Genomic DNA, 27,904 nt, shown 5'->3' with positions numbered 1-27,904 from the left:
TGGGGTCTTTGCCAAGGCGGCAGAGTAGAGTTTGAATCGCGAAACAGTTGTGTGTGTGTGTGTGTGTGTGTGTGTGTGTGTGTTTTCACTGCCGTGCGCAGCCGCTTAAAAGTTACCACGCGTTTTAAACCCGCCACTGACAGTGGGAAGAAACACTCGGGTCGATGCGTAAAGTCAGTGTTACCCACCAGGACTCCGACTTTGCGAGTTTGAAGGATGTTTCGGGGATGGCCTGAACTTTTTCTGTTGACAGTGAACTGTTCTGCACAGTGAGAGTCGCAGGAACAGACTCGGGAGCAGCAGCGGAGCTCGGGGCATGCGGCGCGTAGAAACCAAGTCGGGGTGATCCCAGTCTGCGCTCCCTGTCTCTGTTTTCCTCTCGGACCGGGGTCCGGGGGGAGATGAGTGCTCGGGATGGGACTGTGCCTCGGTACCGAAGGAACAGAGGAGGAGAAGAAGGCGAGGATACACAGCGCCAGGATAGACAGAGACCTGTATGAGTACGCCAAACGGGAGATGAATGTGGTTAAAATACTCTTACTAGGTGAGACTCACTACTGATCCCCATGTAAACTCACCTGATTGGAGTTTATCCTCATTTTATCTTGTACCTGAGTCTGTGAATGTGTACCATGCAACATATGAAGTGGTGAAACCCTCCAAACACCTGTGTCTGTACCTGGATATTTTCCAGTGGATGACTTGATAAAATTCCTCTTATCGCCTGGGAGGTCTGGTAAACAAAGCTGAAAACTGAAGGTTTGGAAGACAGAGTCACAAATCCTCTTTAGGAAGCACTTTAATTTTACTCATTGGGGGTTGAGTGATAAAATCCCACCACAGATAAATAGATGCCAGAATAATATGTTTTATCTTTGATATATGTTAGAAAAAAGGGCAGATTTAACTCATATTGAAACCCTCCTGCAGGTGCAGCAGAGAGTGGCAAAAGCACTCTGGTCAAACAGATGAAGATCATCCACAGCAATGGATTCACCAAACAAGAGTTAACCAGCTTCAAGGTTGGAAACACACACACACACACACACACACACACACACACACACACACACACACACACACACACACACACACTTGATCAGTCTACAGCCTGCTTCACCCTGCCTGTGTTTGTTCTTTATCAGATAATAGTCTATTTGCATACAGTGGCTTGTGTTGTGTTCACTAGAGTTGCTCACATTTCTCTCTTATCTATTAAGGGAGATGTGAAAATAAATAAATAAATAAATAAATGCTTTAAATAGTTCAGTATGACAGCTGCTTAGGTTTTGGGTTATTGTCATGGTTTAGTTTCAGGTAAGAACCTGATTCCAACAGATGAAGTAAAGAGGTCGGCTTACGCTGCAGGCATGGTGATGCATTATGAGACGAAAAATTAGATGAGTTAAAAGATGGAGAGGCAGTGATGGAGATGAACAGGAGATGAGATGGAAAACGAGGCGATGCTTAGTTCCTGTGGGGGACTGAGATTTCTCGTGATACCCAGGGTCAGATACAAGTTGGTATGCAGTGGTTTGGCTCACGTCTGCTCTTCCCTCTGTGTGTGTGTTTGTGTGTGTGTGTGTGTGTGTGTGTGTGTGTGTGTGTGTTGTGAGTGACTGAAAGCCAAATTCCTCTGTTCTACTAGGGGTTGGGATGGGGTGGGGAGAATGGAGAGCAGCACACACACACACACACACACTGAAAAGTTTCGCCCCCATCAGCTTGTTTTTACTGAAGGCTTAGCTTCCTCCACACCCCCTTCCTTTAACCTCCTACCATATTTTTACTCTCCTCTTTCCCCTTTACTATTCTGCATCTTTTCCTCTTTTTCTTTCTTCTTCTTTCCTTGTTTCTGTTATGAATAGACATAATGAGTACGTGATGACAGACAGGCTCTGTCTCTGTCTCCATCGTGCTTCAGATATCTGCTTTCTCCTCGGTCAGACTGGGTAAACTTCATAAATGAAGTTGGTGAAGTTTGAACCCACCCAGACACAATTTGCTCTGTGTTTAGTTTGTTAAAGAGACAACAGGCTCCCATACTGAACCAGAAAATAATTTAACATTATTTATAAAAGAACTATATTTGCATAGGTTGGTGGTGTGATCATCCCAAGTGCACAGATAATATCTGTGTTCTGGAAATATGCAAAACACGGTCAAACTTTGCCCTTTGGCAGATGCTCAGGATTATGCACTCACACACTGATGCAACATATGAAGGTCCCAGTTGTTTGTACAGGCAGCTGGGATGTTTGAATGCATTCCTAGATATTTAAGACGCGTCAGCTCCTTCTTTGGACTCCTCTCTCCTTCTGCTGCCTCTCATAACAGTCACCTTGTCTGCACTTCACTGTCCAACACATGCAGGCATCATTCTTTCGTTTATTGGACTGTGCATGGTGAAAGAAATATAATCCCTTGGCAGCTCAATTTGTGAGTTATCAGAACCTCAGGCCTCAACATTGCCAGTTCTCAGAATCACAAGATGGAGACTGACATGAATGGTGTAAACGAAATGCTGCAACATCAGTCCAGCTTGGTAGCATGCTGTCATTTGCTAATTTGCACTAAAAACAAAAGCAATGTACAGCTGAGGCTGATGGGAATGTCATTAGTTTAGTAGGTGTTGAGTGTTGAACCAAAGTATTGGACAAATTAAAATTTTGACCTGATGATAGTGAAAGGTTAAGTCAGGACATCACCAGAGTCATTATAATTCATCCTCTGGGAAGCATGAATATCTGAAACAAATTTCAGGGCCATTCATCCAATAGTTGTCAAGATATTTCAGTCTTGACCGAAGTGGTGGACCGACTGATCAACACGTCAGCATTTCCAGCCCTACAGTCATACTCCTAACATGGTGAAACGGCAAAATGATTCTCAGCCCTAAGTTTACGTAGCAACTCTTTTAATATAGATACATACAGAAAAAAATAATATTAAAAAACAAAATATTGGGGCAACCCAATAGGCAAATGGTTAGGGCGTGTACCACATGAGCGTAAATGCTTTTAGCAGGCGAGTCACTGGTGCGACTGCAGACTGGCCCGACTCTTTCCTGCATGTCATTCCTGCTTTCTCTGCCCCTTTCCTGTCAGTCTCCAACGTCCTGTCAAATAATAAAAAATATATATATCTTTAAAAAACTAAATATTGTAGTGCATCTGTCGAGAACAGAACCTGGTCTTTCTGGCTTTAAACACAATAGATTTCAGAGACCTCCCTGCACAGTATTTATACAGCTCTATAGTCAGTATACAAAGAGCATGCACACATGCAGTAACACATGTTTAATTCCAGTAGTCAGATCTCTTTTGTTGTCCCTGCTGTCAGTTAGGTTCGCCCTTGTTCTCAGGTGCCGCCCTTATTTTTAAGTGGGAAAATGACACTAACTCACTAACCCGCCCCTCCCTTCCCTGACTATCCCAACCTCCCACAGCAAACACAGACACACCCTCCTGCACACACACACACTTACAGGCCTGAGTGCATGTCTTCACACACATGCGTTTCTGTTTATCTCTGACGTCCTACCTGCGATTTTGAACAAGTGTCTTGGTCCACCAGTGCCGCAGTAAGGATCTTAACCCTGCATTGAACTGGACAGGTTATCCCTGCTTCACGCTATCTGTCCTCTCAAATGTCCCCTGAAGGCACAGTGAGAAAAACCCCATCTCTTCATTTCTCTGTCTGGCTCTTTGTGGCCCTGCCAGCCAGGTTTCTATTGCATTAGGACCATGACAGGGCCTGCTTGGGAGGAAAAGTAGGAAGGGGGCTCCTCTTTGTCTCATCCCTCCTTTATTTGCAGCCCCAGGCCGTGGTGTTGTTTTTACTGTGGATAGGCTGATGGGCTGAGATTTTTCCCTTCATGTTCTTCCAATACACACAACTCTTCTGTCAACAAAAGTGATGCTTTGTGTGTGTGTGTGTGTGTGTGTGTGTGTGTGTGTGTGCACAATGGCATGGCAATGGTTAACATTTCTGAACTGAATTAATATTTGTCAGCCTGGAATCTCTGTTGATTCAGGTGTTTGCATGAATATTTGTCTCAAGGATAAGTTTCTTAAAAAATTCAATAAATCTGGGAGCTTTCTCCCAACAGCTGTGAGGCTGAGAGCTCAAAACCTACAACCACACTCATGCATACTTAGTAATACATCGTTAGCAGAGCAGTTTTTGGTTAATGATTAAATATCAGGCCACCACCGGTTCAGCCACATTCCTTGTTGTTGTGTTTTTGTAGCAAATGCTGAGATACAGCACAACTGCTAATGGCTGTTAGTTCACTGTGCCCAGGGAGCCGATCCAAGCAGCAAGCAATAGAACAATAGTTCAGTGTATCTAGAAGGATTTAGAGATTACACTGTTGTAATGAGAGTTGTAATATCTCTGCTGACGCAAAGTGTACCACAAAAGTTCCCACAGTACTTTAGACTGTGGTGGTGGGAGTATTAGCAGCCAGTAACAAACAAAGGTGTGGGAGATTTTTGACTGCTGGACTTCCTTGTAAACTGATAGACAACCAATACGTGCCGACACACAAACACACACAAGCCTGGGGATGCAGGTGCGTCATTGTATGGTAATCTGAATCCACTATCAGCTATACGTCACCTCTCTAGATAAGTATGGAGTAAAAAGAAACCCTGTTTTGACCTTGTGTGTGTGTGTGTGTGTGTGTGTGTGTGTGTGTGTGTGTGTGTGTGTGTGTGTTACAGTGTTTCTCTATTAGCGGTAATGTAGCCTTTTGGCACAAAGTGGGTTTAGATGTACAAGCTGATCTACAAGCTGGTTGGTCCACTGCTCCAAAAATGTTACAGTCACTTAGAGAAACAGCTGCAAAGACTTGGTCTACACGTATAAAATGTCTGATTCAACCATGACCTCCACCTCCCCTCTCGGTCTCTCACCTTGAGTCAGAGAGGGAGGGACTTGGAAACAACTGATAAGGAGGACAAAGGTGGAGGGAGGGAGGGAGGGAGGGAAGGAAGGAAGGAAGAAGAATGAACTAGCTGAAGACAGAGATGAGGGTACAAACCCTGGATCAGTGACATCATCTGTGACTTGTAGGAAGCAGAGGAAGAGAGATGAAGGAGGCAGATATTGGTGGACAACACCTTTGGAAAAAAGCACAATGTCACAATAGACCTGCAATGAATGCTGCGGTTATGATGCTTATAAAGCTCTAACTCTGTTGAGATTGGCACAAAGTTGTTGATTTAACTCCAGGGTAATTTTGGGGATTGTAATTTGTGATGTTGTGTAATCATATTTCATGAGAAAACCTTTTTGGGCTGAGATATGCTGAAAGTTCAGTTTGTACATGAGCCTTTCTTTAAAGATTTCTTTGGCATTTCCTTCGAGCACACAGTGCAGAGAGGCAGGAAATCTGGAGAGAGAGCTGCAGTTACATGCAGCCTGCATAAGCTTTTCTAATGTAGGTTCAAAGGCCCCTCTATACTGCAGACAGCCTCAGAGCTGTGGGCTCTAAAAGATTCAGGATTTCGGCAGGCTTACTTCTAGCGAACTAGTTTGGATACAACTCACCAAAACACATTGTCCCCCTTGAGGCTTGACAAATGTGTTTCCTTCCTCATAAAACATTTTCAAAGCCAAGTGTTTGAATATTTTAAACCTACAGGGGGTTAAAACCATTACATTTACCCCAGCTAGCACTCTTCCTCTTGCCTGCCTGCTCTGATGCACTGCAGTGTTTCTCGGTACATTACCGCCATGGGAACATGGGAAAACATCACCAGGATTGTGAACCGCATTGCCTGTGTGCTTGTGGAGACCCACTCATAAAAACTATTCTCCATGATAACACCACTAGTGGTCAAAAACTCCACAGGACACCTTTTAAATTGAGTCTTTCCCCTCCAGTGGTCAAACATCACTTAGTCATTTAAAAAATTAATCATTGCCCTCATACTGGCAAAACAACAAGGTGAAAAAGGTTCATAACAAATACTTAGTTAGAAGTTACACATTATTAAAGGAACGATTTGTAAGTTTTGATATTGCTACATAGCCAACGTCGGTTTCAGCTGTTTACTTACCAGTCTTGCCAAGAGCTTCAGCTTTCAGTGCGTTTGAGGAGGTCGTAGTACGACCCCTGAGCAGAGCTACACTGACTCGCTGTTGGAAAGTGACAAGACGGCACTGCCGAACCGGAGCTAACTGGTTAACATACTAACTTCAGTTAGTCTTATAGAAGCAAAACAAAAAGGGTTGCTTTCCACCACTGGGAAAAGCTTTAGCCAGTAAAGGAACAAAGTTTAATGCTGAACTTGCAATGTTTCTTCTTGACTGGTGAGTAAACAGCTGTTAATGCTAACGTTGGTCATGTAGAAACAGCATAGTAAAACTTACAGATGCTCCTTTAACAGAGCACGTTTAAGATGATTACAGTTTTCAGTGGAAGAAACTGATTTGACCTTTCATGAAAGTATGAAGGAGTGAACATTTTTCTTCTTCAGCAGTGTCTCACTGCTGCTCATGGACTTGTACCTTTCACAGATGCATAAATTCTGCAGAGGTTTTCCACTGAGTCCAGGATTTGTTGTCTTGGGTCATATTTGCGCTACTCAAACCTCAAGACACTATTTCAGCGATTTTTACGAAGGTCCAATATTTGTTTCTTCTAAAGAAAATAAGAATGTGTTATTATTATATAACGAATTTGGTGTGACATGAAATTGCATATCTGAGGTGATGACAGTGATGGTCAGGCAGGGTGAGACAAATACACAGAGCAGCTTATTTCTGACACAAATCAATGCACCGCTGTCAGCAAAGGTTCTCCTAAGAGAGACTAATTTGTCCCTAATGTCATGGTGTCAGCAGCCCAGGGCCCAGCTCTGCTCGTCAGATGAAGCCTTGTCACTTTACACACTTTATCTCACCTCACACGTTTCAGTGGGAGAGCAACACATCTCACTCTGGACACTGAAACACAGAGAGAGGAGCAACCAGACTGTGATAGAATCGTGATGGAATGTGAAGCTTATCTTTAGCTGGCAGCAGAGTGACGGAGAATACACACACACACACACACACACACGCACTTCCCAGCTCTCTGTAGGAGTCACACTGTTCAGTCACTTAAGTCTCCAGGTTTCTGAACACTAAGCAAGAGTTATGAGTTTATTTAATGGGATAACCTCTGTGCTTTCACTCTCTTTCACTCTCAGTGGTCCTGATAGTTGATCCCCGGGGTGTGATGGATGCAAACACGCACATACACTTTATTGCATGTATTCTAGTTTTGATTCAACAATAAGTCATATATCAAAAACGTGTCATGTTGATGCACCTCATGGGTCTTAAAGCTGCACTGAACAATATTTTATGTTAACAATAGATCAAATAACTGTGAAACGTGTTGCTCGTAGTGACCAACTAATGGAGAATTATCACGGCTGTTCCCCTCGCCTTTACGAAATGTTTGTGTTTTTAAGCAAATGGCTTTGGTTTTACAGTCTGTAACCTATAAACTTTTCCTAACATGTTTTCGCCATGTCAATTTTATGAGGTGATAATATGCCATTGTTGTGTTTCGAGCTGTTATGTTATATGGAACCTGTGTATTGAATCTTCCAAACAGCCGCTAATTTCCATTTATCTTAGCAGCGTTTTAAAATCAACTGAAACCACTGATTTACTTGAGTCTTCATTTACTGCATCCACTCAAGAGATAGTCTGACAAATACCTCCCGTAAAGCCTCAGTGTGTCTTAATCTTTTGTACAGATTATATATAAGTATAATGTGTTAATTGGTGAGCTTTAATGGGGCTGGTGGACAGATTTTGTTCCCTCTGGACAATCTTTTTTTTTTTTTCACAATTCTATTAATCTTCTCCTCCTCTTCATCACAACAAAAAAAACAACAAAGTGTTAAATTTTTCCTTCTTCCTTGTTTGTCCTGTCACATGTTTGTCTGAGGTATGAAAACAATAAAGTGAAACACCTACACTATGCTTTGGTGAACGTGCAGTCAGAACTCAAACTGAAGTAAACCTTTAGCATAACAATGTCCAACACAATTAGAAAGTGTAAGGGTTCTATTAGTGCAAGGAGTGTAAGGATGCTATTAATGAACATGACCTCTGAACTTTGTCCTTTGGCAGCCTGCAGTGCTGGATAACCTCCTGACCTCCATGAAGTTTGTCCTCCATGGCATGGGCGTCCTCCGGATCAACCTGGCTAACAGCAGGAACAAGGTCGTCCATCTGCATCTACTCTTTGTCTCCCTTTCTCAAAAATCTGTCTCTCTGTTGAAATTCACCATGAGTTTGTTAATGCTAGTTTTCCTGCACTGCACCCAGATCACCACTAGAGAGAAGCATCCGAGCGCCGCAGCCACAGCTGCTGCATATGGCACCACACACACACACACACACACACACACTCAGCAACAGTTTGTTTGTATGACAGAGAGAAGAAAGTTAGACGATAGGTGGGTGGTTTGATTGTGATGTTCAATTTGATTTGAACTCTATTGTCAAAAGTATCAGAGCTCATACGCTGTCCACCCACTCTGCACATCTGCTGGCAGATGATGACCAAAGTATTTCCTCCATTAAATGTAAGCAGAGTGTGTATGCGCATGTGTTTGCGTGCATGTCCATTCATTTGTGCATCTATACTCATTACCATGTCTAGAGAACAGAGACAGAGACAGACTCATGAACTTTTCTCACATCCTTTTTTCCATCTGGCCTCCGCTCCTCCCTGATTATCCATCCGCATTTCTGTTGTCGCCTCTTCTCACAGGTCCACGCCCATTCTGTCCTGTCGTGTGGGCGGTGTTTTGACGAAGAACAGGTGCTGTTTCCTTTCCTGAGCCATGCCCTGTCCTGTCTGTGGACTGACCAGGGGGTGAGGGCCGCGGTGGCCCGGGGATACGAGTATGAGCTCAATGACTCGGCGCTGTAGTGAGTATTCTTGCAGTACACACTCATGCTGGGCTGAGGAGATGCAGGGGTCTAATTAGCTGGACTTAGCAGCTGATGCTTGGCCGTGTGCTCGCTGTCACTGGGAATCAGAATCTGTAGAGTGGAAAGACAGAGGGAGGGAGATAGACTACAGTAAATTGTAATTACATGTACCTCCATGACTATTATATACAGCAATATAGCATCTTTGAAAGATATACGTGTTTGTTTTGTTTTGATTTTGGCTTTGTGCATATAAAAGCAAATCAATGGCACATTAAACATACTCTAACTTACGGGTATGTTTAAATGTGATCACAGAAAATGTTTAAAAATGTGCATATATAAGGAAAAGTCAAATGTGTGCAGGCACAGTAATGAAGGTGAAGAAGTGAGGTTGGAAACGGGGACTGAAAATAAGACACGAATGTAGAAGGGATAGTGTGTGTGACGCGGATGGAAGACAGAGCTGGGACCCACCAGGAGGCTGTCTGTTCTCATCCTCTACCCCAGCTAGAGGCCTCGGCTCTGGGGTTATCTACACCGACAGGCCCCCTGGTTCCCACTGAGAACTACCATACATCACCATCACCCTCTGCTCCCCTCAGACACACACACACACATACACACACACACACTTGTTCTTCTATATTTGTGAGGACCCTTAATGACATAATGTACTCTCAAGACTCTTACCTTAACCTTAAAGGGAATTCCGGTCTAGTAGAATTTATTTATTGTAGTTTGGCCATCATTGTTATAAGTAATAACATGGTTGTATTAGTTGCTGTAATCTGGGAATTTGGTAACATAACTAAAAAGACAGGGCAAGAACACAGGTGATCAGATCTTTAGACAAGTTTTGAACACAACCATAGTTAGTCAAATTTATTTTGATGTTCAAATTATATTATTTTACTTTTACATAGTGTAATCATAAAATCATACAGATTAAGGTATACTGACTTTTGCTTTTTCCGCAAAATTAAATCATTTAGATAATCTGGCTAATCTGGCTACAAAAAAACAAAACACCCAAATTGAAATAACCTGGAAATTTTCTTTAAACTAAACCTAATTCTAACCTTAAACTAAACCCAAATCTTAACCCTTAAATCTGCTCTGATCAATATGTATATATTAAAATGGACCAAATGACTAGGTGTAATGGAAAGAGCTAATAATTGACTTGTATTTGTCAGGTGGCCACAAAGATGAATCCAAATGAGCGATTATAACCATTGTCTGCTGTAACCAAAAGTCAATGAACACAGGCCTTTGAAGAATTGCAAACTGGTCAAAATGCCCTACTTAAGAAAAAACGATCCCTCTCTCTGAAACTCAGAATGGTCCTCACAAAGACAGAAGTACAAAAGAAAAAAAAACACACACACACACACACACACTCGCATGTTGTCTGCACTTCCCAGCGTCCGGCAGGAAGTGTGGTTTTTTTAAGCAGCAAGATGTGTGTTGCTGTCTAAGAAACTGATTCAGGATGACTAGTTGAGAATGTCACAGGCAGTTCAGGTAGGTGTAGATGTCACTGTGTGTGTGTTTATGTGTGTGTGTGTGTTTAGAAAAAGAGCACATCTCACTGTGTGCACACACATGATACAGTTAATTACATTAGCTGTATTAATAGCTAATCTGTGTTTGAAAGCTTAGCCTCAGTGTGTTATTATGGTAAACCACAGTGTGAATATTCATTGCGATGAGCGGCTGCGCCCCCTGGGGCTCCGGTCTTATCACCACACACCCTACCCACCAACTGGCACGAGCCAGGAGCTTGTACGAGCCCACACATCCACAACCGATACCTGATTTTATTCTCTTTTGATGTCAAGTTTGTCTGCGGGTTATTAAATTTTCCTTCCCTTCTCATTCTTTTTCACCTTGCTTCTCCTCTGTCTCTCGACCTTTTGCACCCTTCCTTCTCTCTTCCTCTCTCTGCCTCCTCCTCATCTTCCTCGTTTCTTAGTTTCTTCGACAACATGGCCCGCATCATGTCTCCAGACTACGTGCCCACTGAGACTGATGTTCTGCGAGTACGACTGAGGACGACAGGTGTGATAGAGACCCAGTTCAAAGTCAACCACCTCATTTTCAGGTAGACACCTTTCACTTTGCTTTTTATTGAGACATAATGCTGCACAATAAGGGTGCTCACAACCACTGAGTGACTTGGAGCAGCTGCTGTCACGTCTGCACTTGAATGCTCCGGGAGCGCCTGTCGTACCAACTTATTTCACTTCTTTAGCTTTGACCCTCTTATCTCGGTCTACAGCCATGTGATAGGCCCGAGATGTGAGACGGAGATGGGCGGGTTCATTCAATACGTCAATATGGCAGCTATTGGTTGGCTTTACACTCATCTACTGACAGCACACACACATTCAAAAGCATCAGTGGCTCAGTCTTATCAGTGGAGAAGCAGAGGACAGGTATCTGAGCTCAGGGGGTTGATGTCAGATGAACATATTCATCTCTGATCAATGAGCTGGTGTCACATAATACTACCTACTTTATCATCTTCCAGTGACTGAACTCATTTCCTGAAGCCACTGCTGGTCATGACAGGGCGATAGATATTAATGAACTCAATTTCACTGCAGCCTGACATGGATGCAGAGAAAACCAACATCAAACAAACCTAGCTTTTTCAAACACAGTTGAATTTTGACAACCTAATAGCTGTGCGAGTAGTTCAAGTGTTTTTGATATTGGTACCAACAGCATTTAAGTTTTTGGTACTAATAACTAAATAATACTTAATTTTGAGGAGTAAAAACAAAACTTTTTAAATGCATCACTGGTTAATTCATTTTTATTATTATTATTATTATTATTATTAAGAACAGGAATGTCAAATGTGTTTGTTTGTGTAAACACTGAATGAAGTGTAAGTGACGTCCAAGTGGAAGTGCTGAAAGGAGTTGAAATGCCGAAGTGCCAAACTGAACTGAAAGTGCCAGTTGAAGTGGTGAAACTGAAAGACAATCGAAATGTCTGCTGTTGTGTACTGTACTGTATTGTGTGCAAATAATAATAATAATAATTACTTAATGTATGGAAAAATGGGAACTACAAGTAGATTTTGCAAAACTGGCTACATAAAAATTTGCTAAGAAATGGTTGTAAGTTGATACAGTACATTTTCACATTGAATTAAATAACTATTTGTCACAATAAATTCCTCGAGTCTGGGTCTGACTGAGGCTATGTTAATTTAACAAATTAACATTTTGGCCTGATGATGGCACCAGCTGAAAAATCAGGGGATCGTGTTATTTATGTTAAAGAGATGGTCCAGTGCCCATTTTAACATCTACAATTTGAGCCAATCCACTCTGTAGATGTAGATATTTCAGTGGATATGTGAAAAAGGATTGTTTTTATAGAAATGGATAAAAGTAATTCTTGCACGCAAACAGCAGCATGACCTATGAACTTTACAACAAATGATTAAGGTTTTAATTGAAACCAGTCATTTATTATTGATTTTAAATTTGTCATCTGTAGAAGAAGAAATCAAGAGGTCAGTTTTTGGTTCATAACAGCAGCATGGAGGATTGCGGATGATTTTCCACAGTTTGGTTTTATTGGAAGGGTAATGGGCCATGGAGGGTTAACAGGGATACAGTACATTTAATCCCCTTTTTTTCTGTATATGGGTGTGTGTTAGTGTCTGTTGGCAGTGTATCTGTCATCATATTCAAGACAACCTGATTACTTTGTACCCTTTGTGCCGTAATATCTATTTGAGGAGCACCTCCTCCATCATCCAACCACAATATCAACCTGTCCCTCATCCCTGCTCGACATTACACCTCATTTGAAATTAGAATAATAAAACATATTACCTCAGCTTTTCATAAGATCTCTGTTTAGCATATAAACATCGTAGAGAGAGCCAGTTTGTCAGCAGATGACTTCAGTATGGGGCATTTGTGTCACATCTAAAAGCTTCCTGTACATCTCTGGCTGACACTGACTTGTGCATGTTATTGAGTTAAATGTCACATACTCATTTGACTTGATTCGGCAGAAGTATTTCACACCAGAAAGAGTTTCACCAGGAAAAAACGCTTTGATCGTAACCGTATCTGTTGTCCTGTGCAGATAAATGCTGCGTTTTCCTTGCAGTCTTACTGTTTGCGTCACCGTTGAGTCACTCAGAAGCTGATTGTTTTTTCAGTTTGTGTGTATATTTTTTTCCTGTCAAACATTGTGATGGTAAGCTGGTGGTGATGGTGTCAGAGCAGAGTCTCAGGTGGTGCTGCAGGATGGAGCTCAGCCTCCCCGCGCTCACACACCCTCTCTCTTATCTGCCTGAATTCTTGAGGAGATAAATAATGGGATTTACACCACTGTGTGTGTGTGTATGTGTGTTTGTGTCTGTGACTTGAAAAGATCAAGCCCTTGGAGTTGATGAAGAGCTTAGCATCTTAGAGTGATGTAATTAATTCAAACTTAGCAACAAAAAGGATATTAAAGGGATTTCGAGAGGCAGACAGCAGGTATACAGCTCATTTCTCTATCCAGACAGATAGTATGTGGTTTTACTAAGCTAATAATTGTCTTTAATTGTAAGTACAGACTGATTTTTTTTCTTGGAGATTTTTTGTTTGGTTGTAAAAATATTACTTTCCCATCATGTGTGTTAGTTTCAGCAGAGTGTTAACTCCAGAGTTAACATGGACATGAAGGTTTCTGCTCCAGCTTGGTCTCATTTTGTAAATATTGAGGCTCCACTCGTAGTTAATACGCTGTGAAACTGTCTTCCTCGGTGATCTCTTGTTGGGTGATACTCAAGGTTTCTCATCTGTGCCAGCATCTGCGCCCTGCACTCCTATTTTTATTATTTAAGATTTGCTCTATGTTGACTTTGATTGTTTTAAATGGTTCTCGCGTTTCCAGTATTGCTGCAGGATGTGTTTGCTCCACTGGATCTGAAAACTTCAAGTTGGGAATTAAAGTGTGTTAAACATGCACAGCTCAACTCCTCCGCTGTGCTCCTCCTGTTCTCTGTCTCTTCTGTCAAAATGCCTTAATTATAATCTTAAAAAAGAATCTAGGCAACATACTACGTCTACTTCACCTACTTTGAAACATGCAACAAATTAAAGCTGTTCCTACAGTCTTGTGTCAAGCTTTGTAAAATTAACCTCAGCAGTTAATTTACATGTGTGTAATTTCCCTATAGTTTCCAAAACATTTTCTTCAAAGGCTGATTGTATATTATGTTATTTGGTATTATGGGCAATTCATTAATTCAAATTAAGTGCTAATGTAACCTAGATAGTAATTTAGTGGGTGCACAGTAAGTCATGTGAACATGCAAAAATGTGAAATTTGTCTGCATGCAAGCATACAATTCAAGATAAATGGGGAAGAAAGGTTCCAATTAAAAGTGGATAATGAGTAGGGCTTAAATAGAGATTTTTAAATTACATTTACATTTACTCATTTGGCTGAGGCTTTTATCCAAAGTGACTTACAAGTAAAGGACATCAGTAAATCTTCATTGCAGTACAGTATACCAGTATACAGTATACATTGCAGTATATATACCTATATTTCCTACAGTTTGTACCAATATACATTTCTCAGGGAACTAAATTAAGCTATTGCTAAAATAAGCTAAATTTCTAAGACGATAAAGGACTATGTAACAGATGCAGACTGATGTGTCAGCTGATATTAGCTTACTTGAGATATATTGATCAGTGGATATGTCAGCCAGTAAACAAGAAAATGCAGTGAGTATGCAACCTTGTAACCTTGTTGTTTTTACATAGGTTGTCCAGAGAGCGCTGACAAGTTTATTTTTCAACTGTAAAATGTCCCATTTAGTTTGGATCCCTTTTCAATTTGTTAATCCAACATTTTAAAAACAGAATATTTGAGATATCATATCATAATACAATTTTTAAACCCTAAGGAAAATACTTCATTATTCAGCAAAAAAACCCCTCTCAGTCAGGCTTAAAGATTAAAAATCACCAAACTTGTACTTAAATCGTGATTTATTAGATGCGACCAAATGTTCATGATTTAAATAATTCACATTGAATACCACCTGTGGACAAGCATGATGATCCCACTCAATACAATGGTGTGATGGCGTTTGCCCCCACCCACACTCCTACCCCTGCATTTAGATCAGGACGTGGGGGATGAGTGAGAAATAGATAACTTAGACCTCACGCTTGTTCTTTTTGGAAATGTAAAAAAAAAAAAAAAAAAGTTTTTACCAAATGAGATTCGAACACAAATGTCCAATATTGCTCTGCTTGTTACACTAACCTGTAAAACCACAAATAGTTGTTTTTACATTTCTGTTTGTGTCCAAATTAGATAAATGAGCTACAGCATGTTAATTAGCAAGCTTTACTGGACAGAGCCAGGCCAGATGTTTTCCCCAGTTTCCAGTCTCTGTGGTAAGACAAGCTCCATACTTGGATGTGAGATTACAGTCGATCTTCTCTTGTAACTTAAGAAAACAAAGAATATATGTGTATCTCCCAAAATGTCTAACTCTTCTCACAGGATGGTGTAGATGTAGCACAGGTGCTTGTGTGCTAGTGTTTTGATGACAATAATCATACTTCTCTGCCATCACATGTGCTTTGTGCATGTGAATGTTCAATGCGTGGGACAGTAAAGGAGACAAGCTGTAAAATCTCACTGAATAAGCGGCTCTGACTGATCACCACTTGTCATTTTCTGTTGGAAAGACTGTTGCTCAGTTTTTATGCCTCTGCGCCGGCGACAATCAGGACCAGAGACATTATGTTTTGTTCCGTCCCATTCTCATTAACATGATATCTCAGTGACGCCTTAAGGAAATTTCTTCAAATTTGGCACAAACATTCACCTGGACTCAAGGATGAACAGATTAGAATTTGGTGGTCAAAGGTCAAAGGTCACTGTGATCACACAAAACACGTTTTTGGGCATAACTCACAAATTCATGTGCTTATTATGACATAATTTAACACAAATGTCTAACGGGATGAAATTCTGAACTGATGACATTTTACATCCAAATGGTCAAAGGTCAACTTCACTGTGACATCATAACATTCTGCAAAAACACTTCTGGCCATTAGTCAACACTTAAACTCAGGAAGGGGAGATTGTGACCATATTTCCTGCTGCTTTGCTGCTTGGTGGAGGCAGACAGCTGTTTTTATTGTATTGATTTTTAAAAAAGGATCAAATGCAGTTCTGTACTAGACACAGGCAAACATCTCACACCCTGAATCACCAATAAAAGGTCTGGGTCAAATTATCTCTATTCAACAGTTAATCATCAGTGCAATGGGTGGCAGTCTGTTTTAAAGCAGCCATCAGTGTGTGTGTGTGTGTGTGTGTGTGTGTGTGTGTGTGTGTAAGAGCATACATTCTCACAACTTTAAACCCACACACAGCCTAGTTTGCATACAGACGTCCTGTTTGACCTGTGACCTCTCCGTGTAATAAGTATCCGGGTCTTTTCCTGCATCATTAACATCAACTGCTCTGATAATTATGATAATTACAATTACAACACTGCAGATGAGGGTGAACATCACGTGGCAAGAGCAGCAGGTGTGGAGGGGGCAGAGGAGGAGAGGATGAGGTAAACTGAAGGTGAGGTGTGGTTTGTAAAAGAAAGTGTCCGTTACACAGACGAGGTTGAAGTGTGGAGCTTTGTTTGCTCTCTGTGTAGAGAACAACACCCTGTAAAAACTGTAACTTTTAACTTCAAACAGAATTAAGTCACTGTTTTGCAAGGATTAAATTTTTGGTCATGAGGTGATGTCAAACCAATGTAGCGCTAACTGAAATGTGAACACCTGTATAGTAAATGTAATTTTAATCATAGATGCTGAATATAAAATCATTCTCCAAAACTCCAAATATACAACAAAAACTAAACCTGAAGTGTAGCTGACCAACACTAAATCCTAAACTAAACTTTTAAAGTTCCACTTGTGCAAACTTGTGGATGTGACTTGGAAATCTCAATCCTGATAAAAATGTGTCTCTGCACATATTAAATCTAAGTCAAAGCACCACTGTGTTTAGGTACAGACTCACACTGATGTTTGACTTAAGTCTCATGTGACGTGACTACACACCTCTGCTTTCCTCTAGCTGAAAGAAATAACATGTTTGTTCACTGTATCTTTTGCCAGTTGCTCAGTTTTGAACATTTCTGGCTCATTTGAATGCAGGTCACTGGAGACAGAAGTTGACTGAATACGTCAGGAGAGCAAACAATGAAGGGAGGTGCTGTGGTCACTGTATCTGTGTTTGTGTATCCATGTGTGCAGAGCGGGCAGCATACCTATTACTAGTCAGTGTGTGTGTTGTTAGAGTCATGTTGTGCATAGGTTTGTGTAATGAAGCAGCAGCTTCACTCATATGTTCTGTGCCAGGCTTCAATTTCCAATGGAAAATTTTCTTTGGAAATCTTATCTTATCTTTAGGTTGCTGTGCCTTCGCTGTTTGTTTCCATCTTTGCGCGTCTGTGTTTCCACATGTTCGTTTCTCCTCTCAGCACAGAGCTGCGTTAACTTGATGGATGCTCAAATGGAAGGAGGGAGATGGCATATCTGGTGTCGAAAATGGGTGAAATGGGACTGAGTGATCTCAGTGTCTCGGTGTCTCTGTGTGTCTCTGCTCTTGTTCCTGTTTCATCCTTTTGGAGAACATTGACCTTTGTGCTGCTGTGTTGTGATTGTCTGCGGGAAAATGTTGTGATTGTCTTGGTGAAAATTGAAAAAAGTCTGTGGAGACATGTGACACGCTCCAATGTGTGTGTGTGTGTGTGTGTGTGTGTGTGTGTGTGTGTGTGTGTGTGTGTGTGTGTGTGTGTGTGTGTGTGCAAATCGCATATTGGAGGAATATCTGACCTTATCCAAGACCAATACAATCTGCCATTGATTATAGTTACCCCCTCAGTCCTGCAGTGGGCTATACCATCAGTATGGATGGTCATGACCACAGAAAAAGCACAGCCTTGCGTTTTTCTACTGGAAATTGAACCCTGATAAAGAACATGTCAGTCACATTGAGATGTCATGTGACACACACACACACACACACACACACACACACACACACACACACACACACTGACAGCTTAAGTGCCTTATGTGCAACAGTGCTGCCTTCACTGTATGATGAATGATAAACAGACAACCTTTCTCTCCTCATTAGTATAATACAGGAGATGTGCAGTTTCTTTTACAATAAAATTGAAATATTGTTATGCATAATAATAATAATAATCATAATAATAATAATGCTTCTGCCTCCAAAATGGGGCAGCAGGAAATGACTGTAGTGTCTTGTTTGCTCAGTAGCAAAGGATGGCCAGGTAAGAGTAAGAGCATGTGGACAAAATTACTTCAAGATGTGACTTCTCTTTTGATACTCAACATCTGAACAGCAGCTTCTCTGTGGTTTCAGACCTGCTGCTCTGTGTGTGTGTGTGTGTGTGTGTGTGTGTGTGTGTGTGTGTGTGTGTGTGTGTGTGTGTGTGGCAGCACTGATGCTCTGTTTACTCTCTTTACTCTCTTAAACGTCCCTGATTGGAGTGTGTTGGCCAGATAAATCAGGGCCACCTGGGCCCAGTATCACAGTGTGGATCTCTATTATTTCTCAACACATTTTTTTACTGGCTGGTTTTAGTTTGAATTTCCACATCTTGCAACACATCGTCTACACAGGCTCTGATAGTTTTTGTCTCTGTAATATTTACTCTAATAATACTTCCAAGTGTTTCCGTCTTCGGGGCCCAGTCTGTTGGGTTTATGACAAATAGACATTTTCACTTGTCAGAGCAGAAAAAGCACAAGTGTAATCAGTACATACTTACATTCACTTGCACCAATAACACATGCGCCAGACAGCCAACTGCGCCCTGAATCAGGCACACCAAATGGGATGTAGCCATCATTTTTTGTCCATAATTACACCTGAGATTTTCCTGCTCTGACGTGTCAAACTCCACATACCACACTGATAAGAAAGGTGTAAGTTGTGGTACATAACAAATAGGAGAGTAATAGAAATGTCAATCACAGTCTGTGCATGCCCACATGGCTGCGAGAGGAGGTCTAACCAGTGAAAACACCTGAGTTGGTGGGTTACAGGTGGGAAAGGGATCAGAGTGATAAATAAGTGTAAAGTGAATGAATATGTAGGATAACTGCTACACGTAAAAGACAACTGAGGGGCTGCTACTCTGAAAAAATGTTGTACTTCCAATAAAATAACAATTTTTAGGCACACCTGAACCCGGAAAAAAAATACACCATGTGTATCTTGACAGTGTTGGTTAGTTCTGCTTAAAAGTTTGTCTTAAAGCTGCGATAATCATCATGTGTAGTGTGAAAGATGATATTGATGTTCTTTATGATGAATCCACAGAGAATTTTCACCAACTCTACACTTCCCTTCAGCTCTGTGTTTTTAAGCTCATTGTTTTATATTCTTTGATTTTATATCTTAAAACTGTTCCCTCTCACCACCGTCGTCAACAGCAGCTATGGCCAACACCAAACAGCAGACACACACAGTCAGCAGGTTGCTGGTGAACATACAGGAGCATTTAGTGGGTAAAGAGCCGTGGATTTAAGAGCCTGAATATTACATTAGTGAGGTGGCCAAAGACACGGTTCCGGATAAATCAACTTTAAGAGGTGGTAACAAGTCATTGTTGCGATTATCGCTCGTTCCGCTGCTCCACAACCAAAAAAATCAACAAGTTCTGCTCTATGCACAAATAGAGAACTGATGTGAAACACTCTGAGCAAAAGCGTAGAGCTCTGCTTGTCTTTATGCTCAGATGTTCTCTGTTTCTTATATCTTTGTTCATTTGCGTCTCCCTTTCTCTGCACTTCTCTGACTTGCCCCCTTTTAGTTCAGTTCATCGCTTGTCCACGGATCCTCCCATCTGTGGGCACTTAGTCATCATTCTTGTTGTCTCCATCTCTCCGTGTGTAGGATGTACGACGTTGGAGGCCAGAGAACTGAGCGGAGGAAGTGGATTAGTTGTTTCGAGGATGTCAGGGCGGTGCTGTTCGTGGTGTCGCTCAGTGGTTACGACATGACCCTGGTGGAAGACCCCTCCATGGTACGAGCTGCCTAACCATTGTTCATGCTCCTCAAAGTAACCACAGACCACTTTTTAGGTCTCACCCAAGAGTTTGTCCCCACAGAATAAGTTTTTAAAATGTGTGTCCCCTGCACCTCTGTGGCTGTCTGATGGTGTTAATGTCTTCTTTCTTGCAGAATCGTCTGCAAGAGAGCATGAAGCTCTTCTCCTCCATCTGCAACAATGTCTTCTTCCGCAGCACGTCCATGGTGAGAAATTCATCCATTTGTCAGCCACTTCCTCAACCTCAGGACGAAAGACACGAGTAGCAAAACAAATTGGATTTTAAAGTAACTTGAAAACTCAGAGAGTTGCCTCTTGGTAATATCCAGAAAAATGTTGTAAAATTAACTGATAAAGAAAAGTCCACAGAGCACCTTCCACAGACCAAAGAGCTGATTTATTCATAAATAAACTGTGTCATGGGGGTCTTTGTCAATCGAGGAATCAGAAATATATTGTGAAAGTGCTACAATTACATATGTGTCTTTGTGTTTCCATGTATGCTGTTTTTAATCTTCTTTTCATCGTTGCTGATATTTTGTGAAACTGCACCAAAGTCATAAGAGTTTGTTTAAAGTACCATCGAAGGCAGCGGTTCCCAACCTTTTTTGCCTGTGACCAGTTTAGCATTGTGCCCCTATAACACTGTCAGACAGAGGTCTGGTGAGCTCATTTCTTTCTAACTCCACACCCCCAGATTTTGTCTCCGCACCAGCGACAGTCAGGGCGGGAGGCAATATGTTTCCAGGTTGTCTGTCCATCCCGTTCTCGTGAATGGGAAATATCTCCATAACGCCTTGAGGGAATTTCTTCAAATTTGACACAACCTTTCATTTGGACTCAAAGATGAACTGATTAGAATTTGGTGGTCACAGGTCAAAGGTCAAGGTCACTGTGCTGTAACAGAATACATTTTTGGAGATAAATCACAAATTCATATGCTAATCAAGATTAAAATGAATCTTTTATTAGTCCCACATTGGGGAAATTTACAGTGTCACAGCAGCAATGTGGACAATACAAGAAAGAAAAACGGCAAGATGTCAGTAACAATACCTAAAAAGATAAATAATAAATGATAATATAATTCAATTATATTATTATCTATTATATATTAATATAATTCAATATCATACAAAGATTAGGACACATTTATGACACAATTTAGCACAAATGTCTAATAGGACAAAATGCTGAAGTGAGGACATTTTATATCCAAATGGTCAAAGGTCAACTTCACTGTGACATCATAACGCTCTGCAAAACAGCCATTATTCATCGCTGTGACTGAGGAAGGGGAGATTGTGACCATATGCAACTTGGTGGTGGCAGACAACTACAAAGCTGCAATTCTAGTTTTCTTGTAGCCTTCAGGCCCAACTGCAGATATACACATATGCAGTATTACTCCCAAAGACCTGTAAATAGACTGTCGTATAGTTCCCCTTTAAAACCACACTTTACAGGTTGCATATGGTATGGGTACATGTTGAAATGCCCTTGAGCAGGACACCGATCCCTGAATTGCATATTACTGTAGGTCTGTATGTCACAGTGGTTGCCCATGTTGAGGACCACTTCTTTACAGAGTCACAAATCTTACAGGATTGCGACATAATTCATGGGGTAAGAAAAAAAATCCTAAAAGTTGTTGGACTTGTACTTTTTTATAATACAGAATAGTTAGTCCTTAGTGGAAAATTCTTTAGTTGAATTATTCACCACTCATCCTGAGATGTAGATTGGCAAGTATCTATAGCTTTGTTTTAAAAGTCACAAGACAAAAAGGGTGAAACAACAGGGTCCAGCCGAAGAGGGCGGGAACCACGGTTCAGTCTGACAGTTCGGCTGGTGGACGGAGCTGATGGAGGAGACATGAGCAAATTCTCTGTGTAGCCCTCCATTTGTTCTCGATGACACCATGAAACAAAAATAACACTAATGCTGTTTCCACACACACATAGACACACACGCAGCCTCGGCCCTTTGTCTCTGAGTCCTCTGTCACTCGTAATTAAACAGCGAGTTGTAATTAGAGTGAGCTCTGGCGAGGTGACATTTTCCCCTCTCTGTGTTTTTCCAGTCCCTGCTTCCGGTAAATGATCACATTAAAGCAACCATGTAACGAGCTTGTTCAATTTATTCCACTTAACTTGCATTTAAAGCCCACTTAAAAACACAAGTCACTGCATGTTGACGCGAGTGTCAGCTGCTGTCAGCTCGGCAGCGTTTTCTGCCCTTTCACTGTGAATGCTGTTTTCAACATTTGTCATATAGGAGGAAAACTCAGTCTTTCTGTTTCGATTTAAAACAGGGTCAGTAATTTGCAGTTGGTATGTGGTCAAATTTTCAGAGATGAACCGAAACATCTCTTTCAGTACCTTGTTCTATTTTTAACCATAAGAATTTTTATTTAAGGCTTCGTTAGAGCCAAGTGGGCAATTAAATGTCTGCGTGTGACGTGTTTATGTGCAGGGATGTGTGTGGGCCTGCACGTTAACATAGCTAACAGGCTCATTAAACAAAAGTGTTTAATGATACCTTTTTTAACGTGGGAGGGAAATTTGTAACCTCCACCTCAATTAACTCTTTACTGTGGCTGGTCAGTGATAATTACACACCAAGGCACTGCTCTGTGTCCTGTTCATTGAAAATCTGCTCTACCTCATCCCTCCCTTGTTATAATCAGGGGCTTGTGTGTGTGTATTTGTATGTGTGTGCGTGCACATGTTCATATGTGTGATCAAACCAGCCGGAAAAGAGAGAACTTGATCTTAGTTTTAATTGGTTGACTACAAAGACAAAAGTCCCTGTGTGTGTGGCGGCAGTCGAGCAGAAGTTGAGTTAGAGGCAGTAAAACAAAACAGCAGAAAGACAGGCACTTATGAAAGTGGTAGCTGAGTTTGTTTAGCTCTTTTGCTGGGAAACTACATGAGTGATTGATTGCACACTGATGTGTGGAGCGAGGTCATTGATCTGCCATCATCACAGCATGCTGGTATCAACACAGCTATTGATTTTTGCATTTTACGTAAAATATCTGTAAAGTGACAATAAATGTGACTGTAATGTTTGAAACTGATTTATTTGTTTCATTTTGTTAGTTATTGCAGCGCTACAGGTGAGAGACACCAAATCAAATCAATGTTTTCTTTTTCTCATGATCTTTCAAATTGATTTTCTATTTCCACTGGAGAGGAAGCCTTTGATTTGTGTTGAGCTTCTTGTGCTCTCAGCTGATTGTTTGTTTGTTTTTTTGGTGTGTGTGTGTGTGTGTGTGTGTGTGTGTGTGTGTGTGTGTGTGTGTGTATGTATATGTGTGTGTGTGGTCTTATTGCAGATTTTGTTCATGAACAAGATAGACCTTTTTCAAGACAAGATTTTACACTCTGGACGACATCTGCGGTTGTACCTGCCACAGTTTAAAGGTAGGACTGATATTATTTATTCTCTCGTACACACATACGGACTTATAAGACACTACAAAATACCACTGCACATGACGTTTTTACATATAAAATTACACTCAGTTGCCACATTATTAGGTACACCTGTAAAATCTAATGCAACAGCTCAGCCATAAATTCTACTTCTGCAAAAATAATCATGTTGAGTTTTGATTAACGCTGCCAGAGAGGTATTAATTTAACTATATGTTTATTGTTGAGGTTGTAGGCGTTGAACTGGACTGTATTACATTGAGATGTGTTTCTGACATTTTGCCCACCCCATGTAAAAACATGAGGAGGGAAGAATAATAAAAACACATTTCAGTACGATGCAGTCCAGTACAACACCATCGACAAAAACTGAACATTATAATCTTCCTAAATGTGCAGATCTGTGGCAGGTCTGTTGTATTAAATTGTAAAGGTGTAGCTAATAAAGTGACCGGAAAGTGTATGTTGTAAGCAAAGAACTTTTCTGCCAGCTCCAGTTCTTTGTAATCATCCTGGACATTTTAATTATCATATAATGAACAGTAAAACATGAAATAGACTTCATCTTCAATCTCACATTTTCTCCTCTGGAAACCCATCAAACCTACCTGTTTATCCAGCTAATGGATGTAACTGTGCACACACACACAGATCTTTGACTTTTAGTCAAACTCTACTTCACATAAGTTGTTTTTCTGAAACGATATGTTCATAATTTACCAAACAACAATAGACCATATTTGCTTAAACATAAGGAACAATAAGGAACAATAAGGAAGCATTGAGCATCATGAATATTCTCCTCATTTATCCAGGGATATCTATGCAAAATGTCCCAGTTAAAGATGTGAATGTTTATAACATTCATACATTTATAATGTTTTTAAACTACATCACTGTTAGTGAAATTGAAAAATAAATTGTTTCAGACAAAAACACACAAATGTATCAAGAGGAAGGAGCAGTGTGCTCACTTTAGACAGACTGATAATTAGTCTCCCACACAGGCAGACACACACACTTATTTTTTATTTATTTTTGGGGGGTTTTTTTTGTTTTTTTTTGTATCCGCTCCGCTCAGCATTTTGCTCCTCATGTCTCAGTGGGCTCAACAGGAGCTGTGTCCTCTCTGCTCTCATGCAAATGTCAATATAAATGCTAAAACTCTTGGGATTGGGGTCAGCCAGCAGGGCAAGCTGTATTTCACACTGACCTCAGATATGATGACTGGTCTAATACAGTGGCTCGTGACCTTTTGTGTTTGATGTACCCCCACAGCCCAGTCAGAAGAGCTCATGTGCCCCTTCACCACCACCAGCCCGTGACACTCCAAGTCTGCTTATTTAAATTCATCTTAAACAAGATATTTTACTATTAATTACATAGAGATGATCTGTCAGTGGATTGGCTTGTTTTTCTTTTCTGCCGTATTTCACTTTGCATTTGTGTTATTACCACTTTGAGTGGATGTTTTAACCATTTATCATTCGCTTTTAGGTTTTCCTACTTAACTTGAAGTTTATCTCCAGATGTTTTAAAGTATGTAAAAATACTCTGCTATGATTAACATTTTGTTTAACATGGTTTTCCCTAAGCAGAAACCTCAGAGGCTGAAAAATGAAGCCAATATGAAGTGCCCAAAACTGCAGTTCTTTGAATGGCCACTTGAGGCTGGCTCCAAAAACAAGCATTTATGTAGTCCTCATAGATTCCCATGTTAAAATGCCCAATTTTAGCAGAAATAAACATGTTTACAGCCCGGTACACAGTAACAGTTCTATAGCTGATTTCCTTCTTCATGACAACTGTACAGGGGAAGACTTTTTATATAATTCACCCATTTAAATTTTATGAAGGATTAAAATTCTGCATAATTGAGGATGTGCCGCTTTGACTGACAGGTGGGTATGGCTCCACACACACACCCCATTTTTGGATATGCCAGGAGTTCGGTGGAGTGAGTCACTGGCAAGATGGAGATGGCAGAACCTATGGGTGACATCACGGAGGCTACATCTTAATCTTTATTTACAGTCTATGGGTTTCGCACATAAAAAGTTAAAAAAAAAACTGTTTGGGGCTGGAAGCACATTTATGCTTACTTCCTCAATGAGAAATCTGGATCAAGCCTTGTGCCCATCAGTGCATATCAAGATGGTTAAAGGTAGAAACATCAGAGAGACTCAGCCACATGTTTGAGCCTCAGCCAGATCCAGATTCATGAGTTTTTTTGGAGTTTATTGTGCAACTAGAAGACACATCAGAACAGTAAGTGTAGTTCATTGGTTGTTGCTTGTTAGTTTGTAACTGGCGGTGGCTGACACAGTGTCACCCACATGGTTGTGCTAATGCAAACTCTCACTCTCTGTACTGACAAAGTTTTGGGTTTATTTTACCAAAAACCAAACTACCAAACAGTGCATACAGTAATTAAAACAAGCTCCACCTCATGCAACAACAGTAAAATGCTGCTTACACAATCAGTCACATATATTAATGTATCTGCCACAGAGTCCATTCTACTGCAGAACAAGTACAACTACATTTTACTGAAATTACCTTTGAATGTTGGACTTTTACTTGTAATGGAGCATGTTTACATCAGTGTATTGGTGCTTTTACTTTAGTCTGAATAATAAAGATCTGAATCCTTCTTCAACCACTTATTGAATTATGGTTTTCATGAACTCTTAGTCACATCTCTATGTATGTACTCAGGTGTTATAAGGGACTCAGGTTGGTGTAGTGTATGTCCAGCACCTGTTGTAGCTGATAGTTTATTGGTTATGGTGACAGTAAATGTTCAAAAGATGAGCCTCACACCAATTTTATTATCCTGTTTGTGTGTAGATTTTCCTCCTGAACGGGTGAAATCATAATTTCTATTTTTCTTTTTTTAAATGAGTGTGAATGACTGGTCACATGTGCTCAGGAGGCAGATGTTTGACTCTAAAGTCTGATTCCTCCCCCCTCCTCTCTTCCAGGTGCAGACTGCGACGTGGATTCAGCGGCCCGCTTCATCGCCGCCACTTTTGTTTCCCTCAACGCCATGCCCAGCAAACTCATCTACCACCACTTCACCACGGCAACAGACACCTCCAACATCCAGGTCGTCTTCCAGGTGGTCATGGACACAATAATCAAAGAGAACCTGGAGGCAGTGTCACTTCTGTAACTGCCAGTGTAGGTCCGAGCCACCACAAACTGAGACGTCACTGGTCAGTCAGTCCTGTAAAACTCTGGATGTTTCATTTCAAAAGACTAACACAGCAACAACAAAAAGACATTGAACAGAACATGGAGATCATCTCAGCCAAGAGTACTGTCTGTTTTCTCTCTTAAGGAGCATCCTGGGAGCACCGGTGCTCTTTGTTGCGTTTCATCCTCTGTGATGCTTGATTTCACGTAGCTTTGAAAAATGTATCTCATTAATGGAGGAGGACCACTTGGCCGATCCTTTGTTTTGGGTTTAAGCCCGGAAATGTTGACTTTTGTTGAGAGTAATGGGCATTTATATTTTTGTACTGTACAATGAAATCAGATGTTTTCTAAAGACTTGATATATAGTGCCATTTATTTCCCTGTCTCCTTCTGTGTGTGTGTGTGTGTGTGTGTGTGGGCAGGACACAGAGGGTGTGAGGATTTACTGTTTGTCCGTTACTCCCTCGGTGCAGGGTTCACTCATGCATACCGTCGTGTGTTTTCCGCTCATTCATCACTGTGTCTCTGCTCTGCACATCCTGTGCGTCACACCCTCCTAATGAGGCAGTGATCACTGTAAAAGCACCCTAGTTTGTGTTGACTCTTACTCAGCTGAAATCATCCACACACGTTCATTTTAATCTGCGCCTTCACTGTGCTCCCCTGACTCTTACCAGTCAGCGATGAGGCAGGGAAACTTTATTAGAAATGGGAGAAGTGCATGTAAAGAAACATCCCTGAAGCCTCACGACTTGTGTTTCATTTCCTTACCTTCACCTCTCATGATTATATTTGCAATATCTGACACATACACACACACACACACACAATTTCACAAACCCTGTTTTGTCAAGCAGGATGATGCCTCCTCTTTGTGATTTGTGTGGCATTAACGCCACTGGGCTCTGACTGATTTGAAGGCTCCCCTGAGCGAATGACTGTGGCTATCACACCAGCTCCTCTCTGACTTCAGTAATAAACAAGACATGCTAGTGTCTGATATGGACACTGAAGGTGAAAGTAAGGTGAAAAACACACCCAAGTGCCTTAAGATGAAGTGATTTTTCTGTTGTGTAATTAAAATACTTCATACATATATGAAACTTCTACATGTGTATTTTTCCTTCTCCTGTCTTTCATGCTGTATCTCTACTCTTTA

The 27,904-nt window shown here is 41.0% G+C and overlaps 1 protein-coding gene across 1 annotated transcript; it reads left to right on the top strand.

Annotated features, from left to right (window-relative positions):
* Nucleotides 1-80: 80 nt before the first annotated feature.
* gnav1 (guanine nucleotide binding protein (G protein) alpha v1) lies at nucleotides 81-27,363 on the top strand. The gene is made up of 9 exons (XM_071503325.1): nucleotides 81-544; nucleotides 931-1,022; nucleotides 8,140-8,232; nucleotides 8,786-8,946; nucleotides 10,928-11,056; nucleotides 19,951-20,080; nucleotides 20,239-20,310; nucleotides 23,445-23,532; nucleotides 26,529-27,363. The coding sequence occupies exons 1-9, from the start codon at nucleotides 415-417 to the stop codon at nucleotides 26,717-26,719; spliced, it is 1,086 nt and encodes a 361-aa protein (XP_071359426.1). The 5' UTR covers nucleotides 81-414; the 3' UTR covers nucleotides 26,720-27,363.
* The last annotated feature ends 541 nt before the right edge of the window (nucleotides 27,364-27,904 follow it).

The sequence above is a fragment of the Trachinotus anak genome, unplaced genomic scaffold, assembly GCF_046630095.1.
Source record: "Trachinotus anak isolate AG129_WGS33_773 ecotype Australia unplaced genomic scaffold, CSIRO_AGI_Tana_v1 ptg000019l, whole genome shotgun sequence".
Classification (NCBI taxonomy): Eukaryota; Metazoa; Chordata; class Actinopteri; order Carangiformes; family Carangidae; genus Trachinotus; species Trachinotus anak.
The sequence above is the reverse complement of the archived record's forward strand: the minus strand, read 5'-3'. Positions and strand labels throughout refer to the sequence as shown.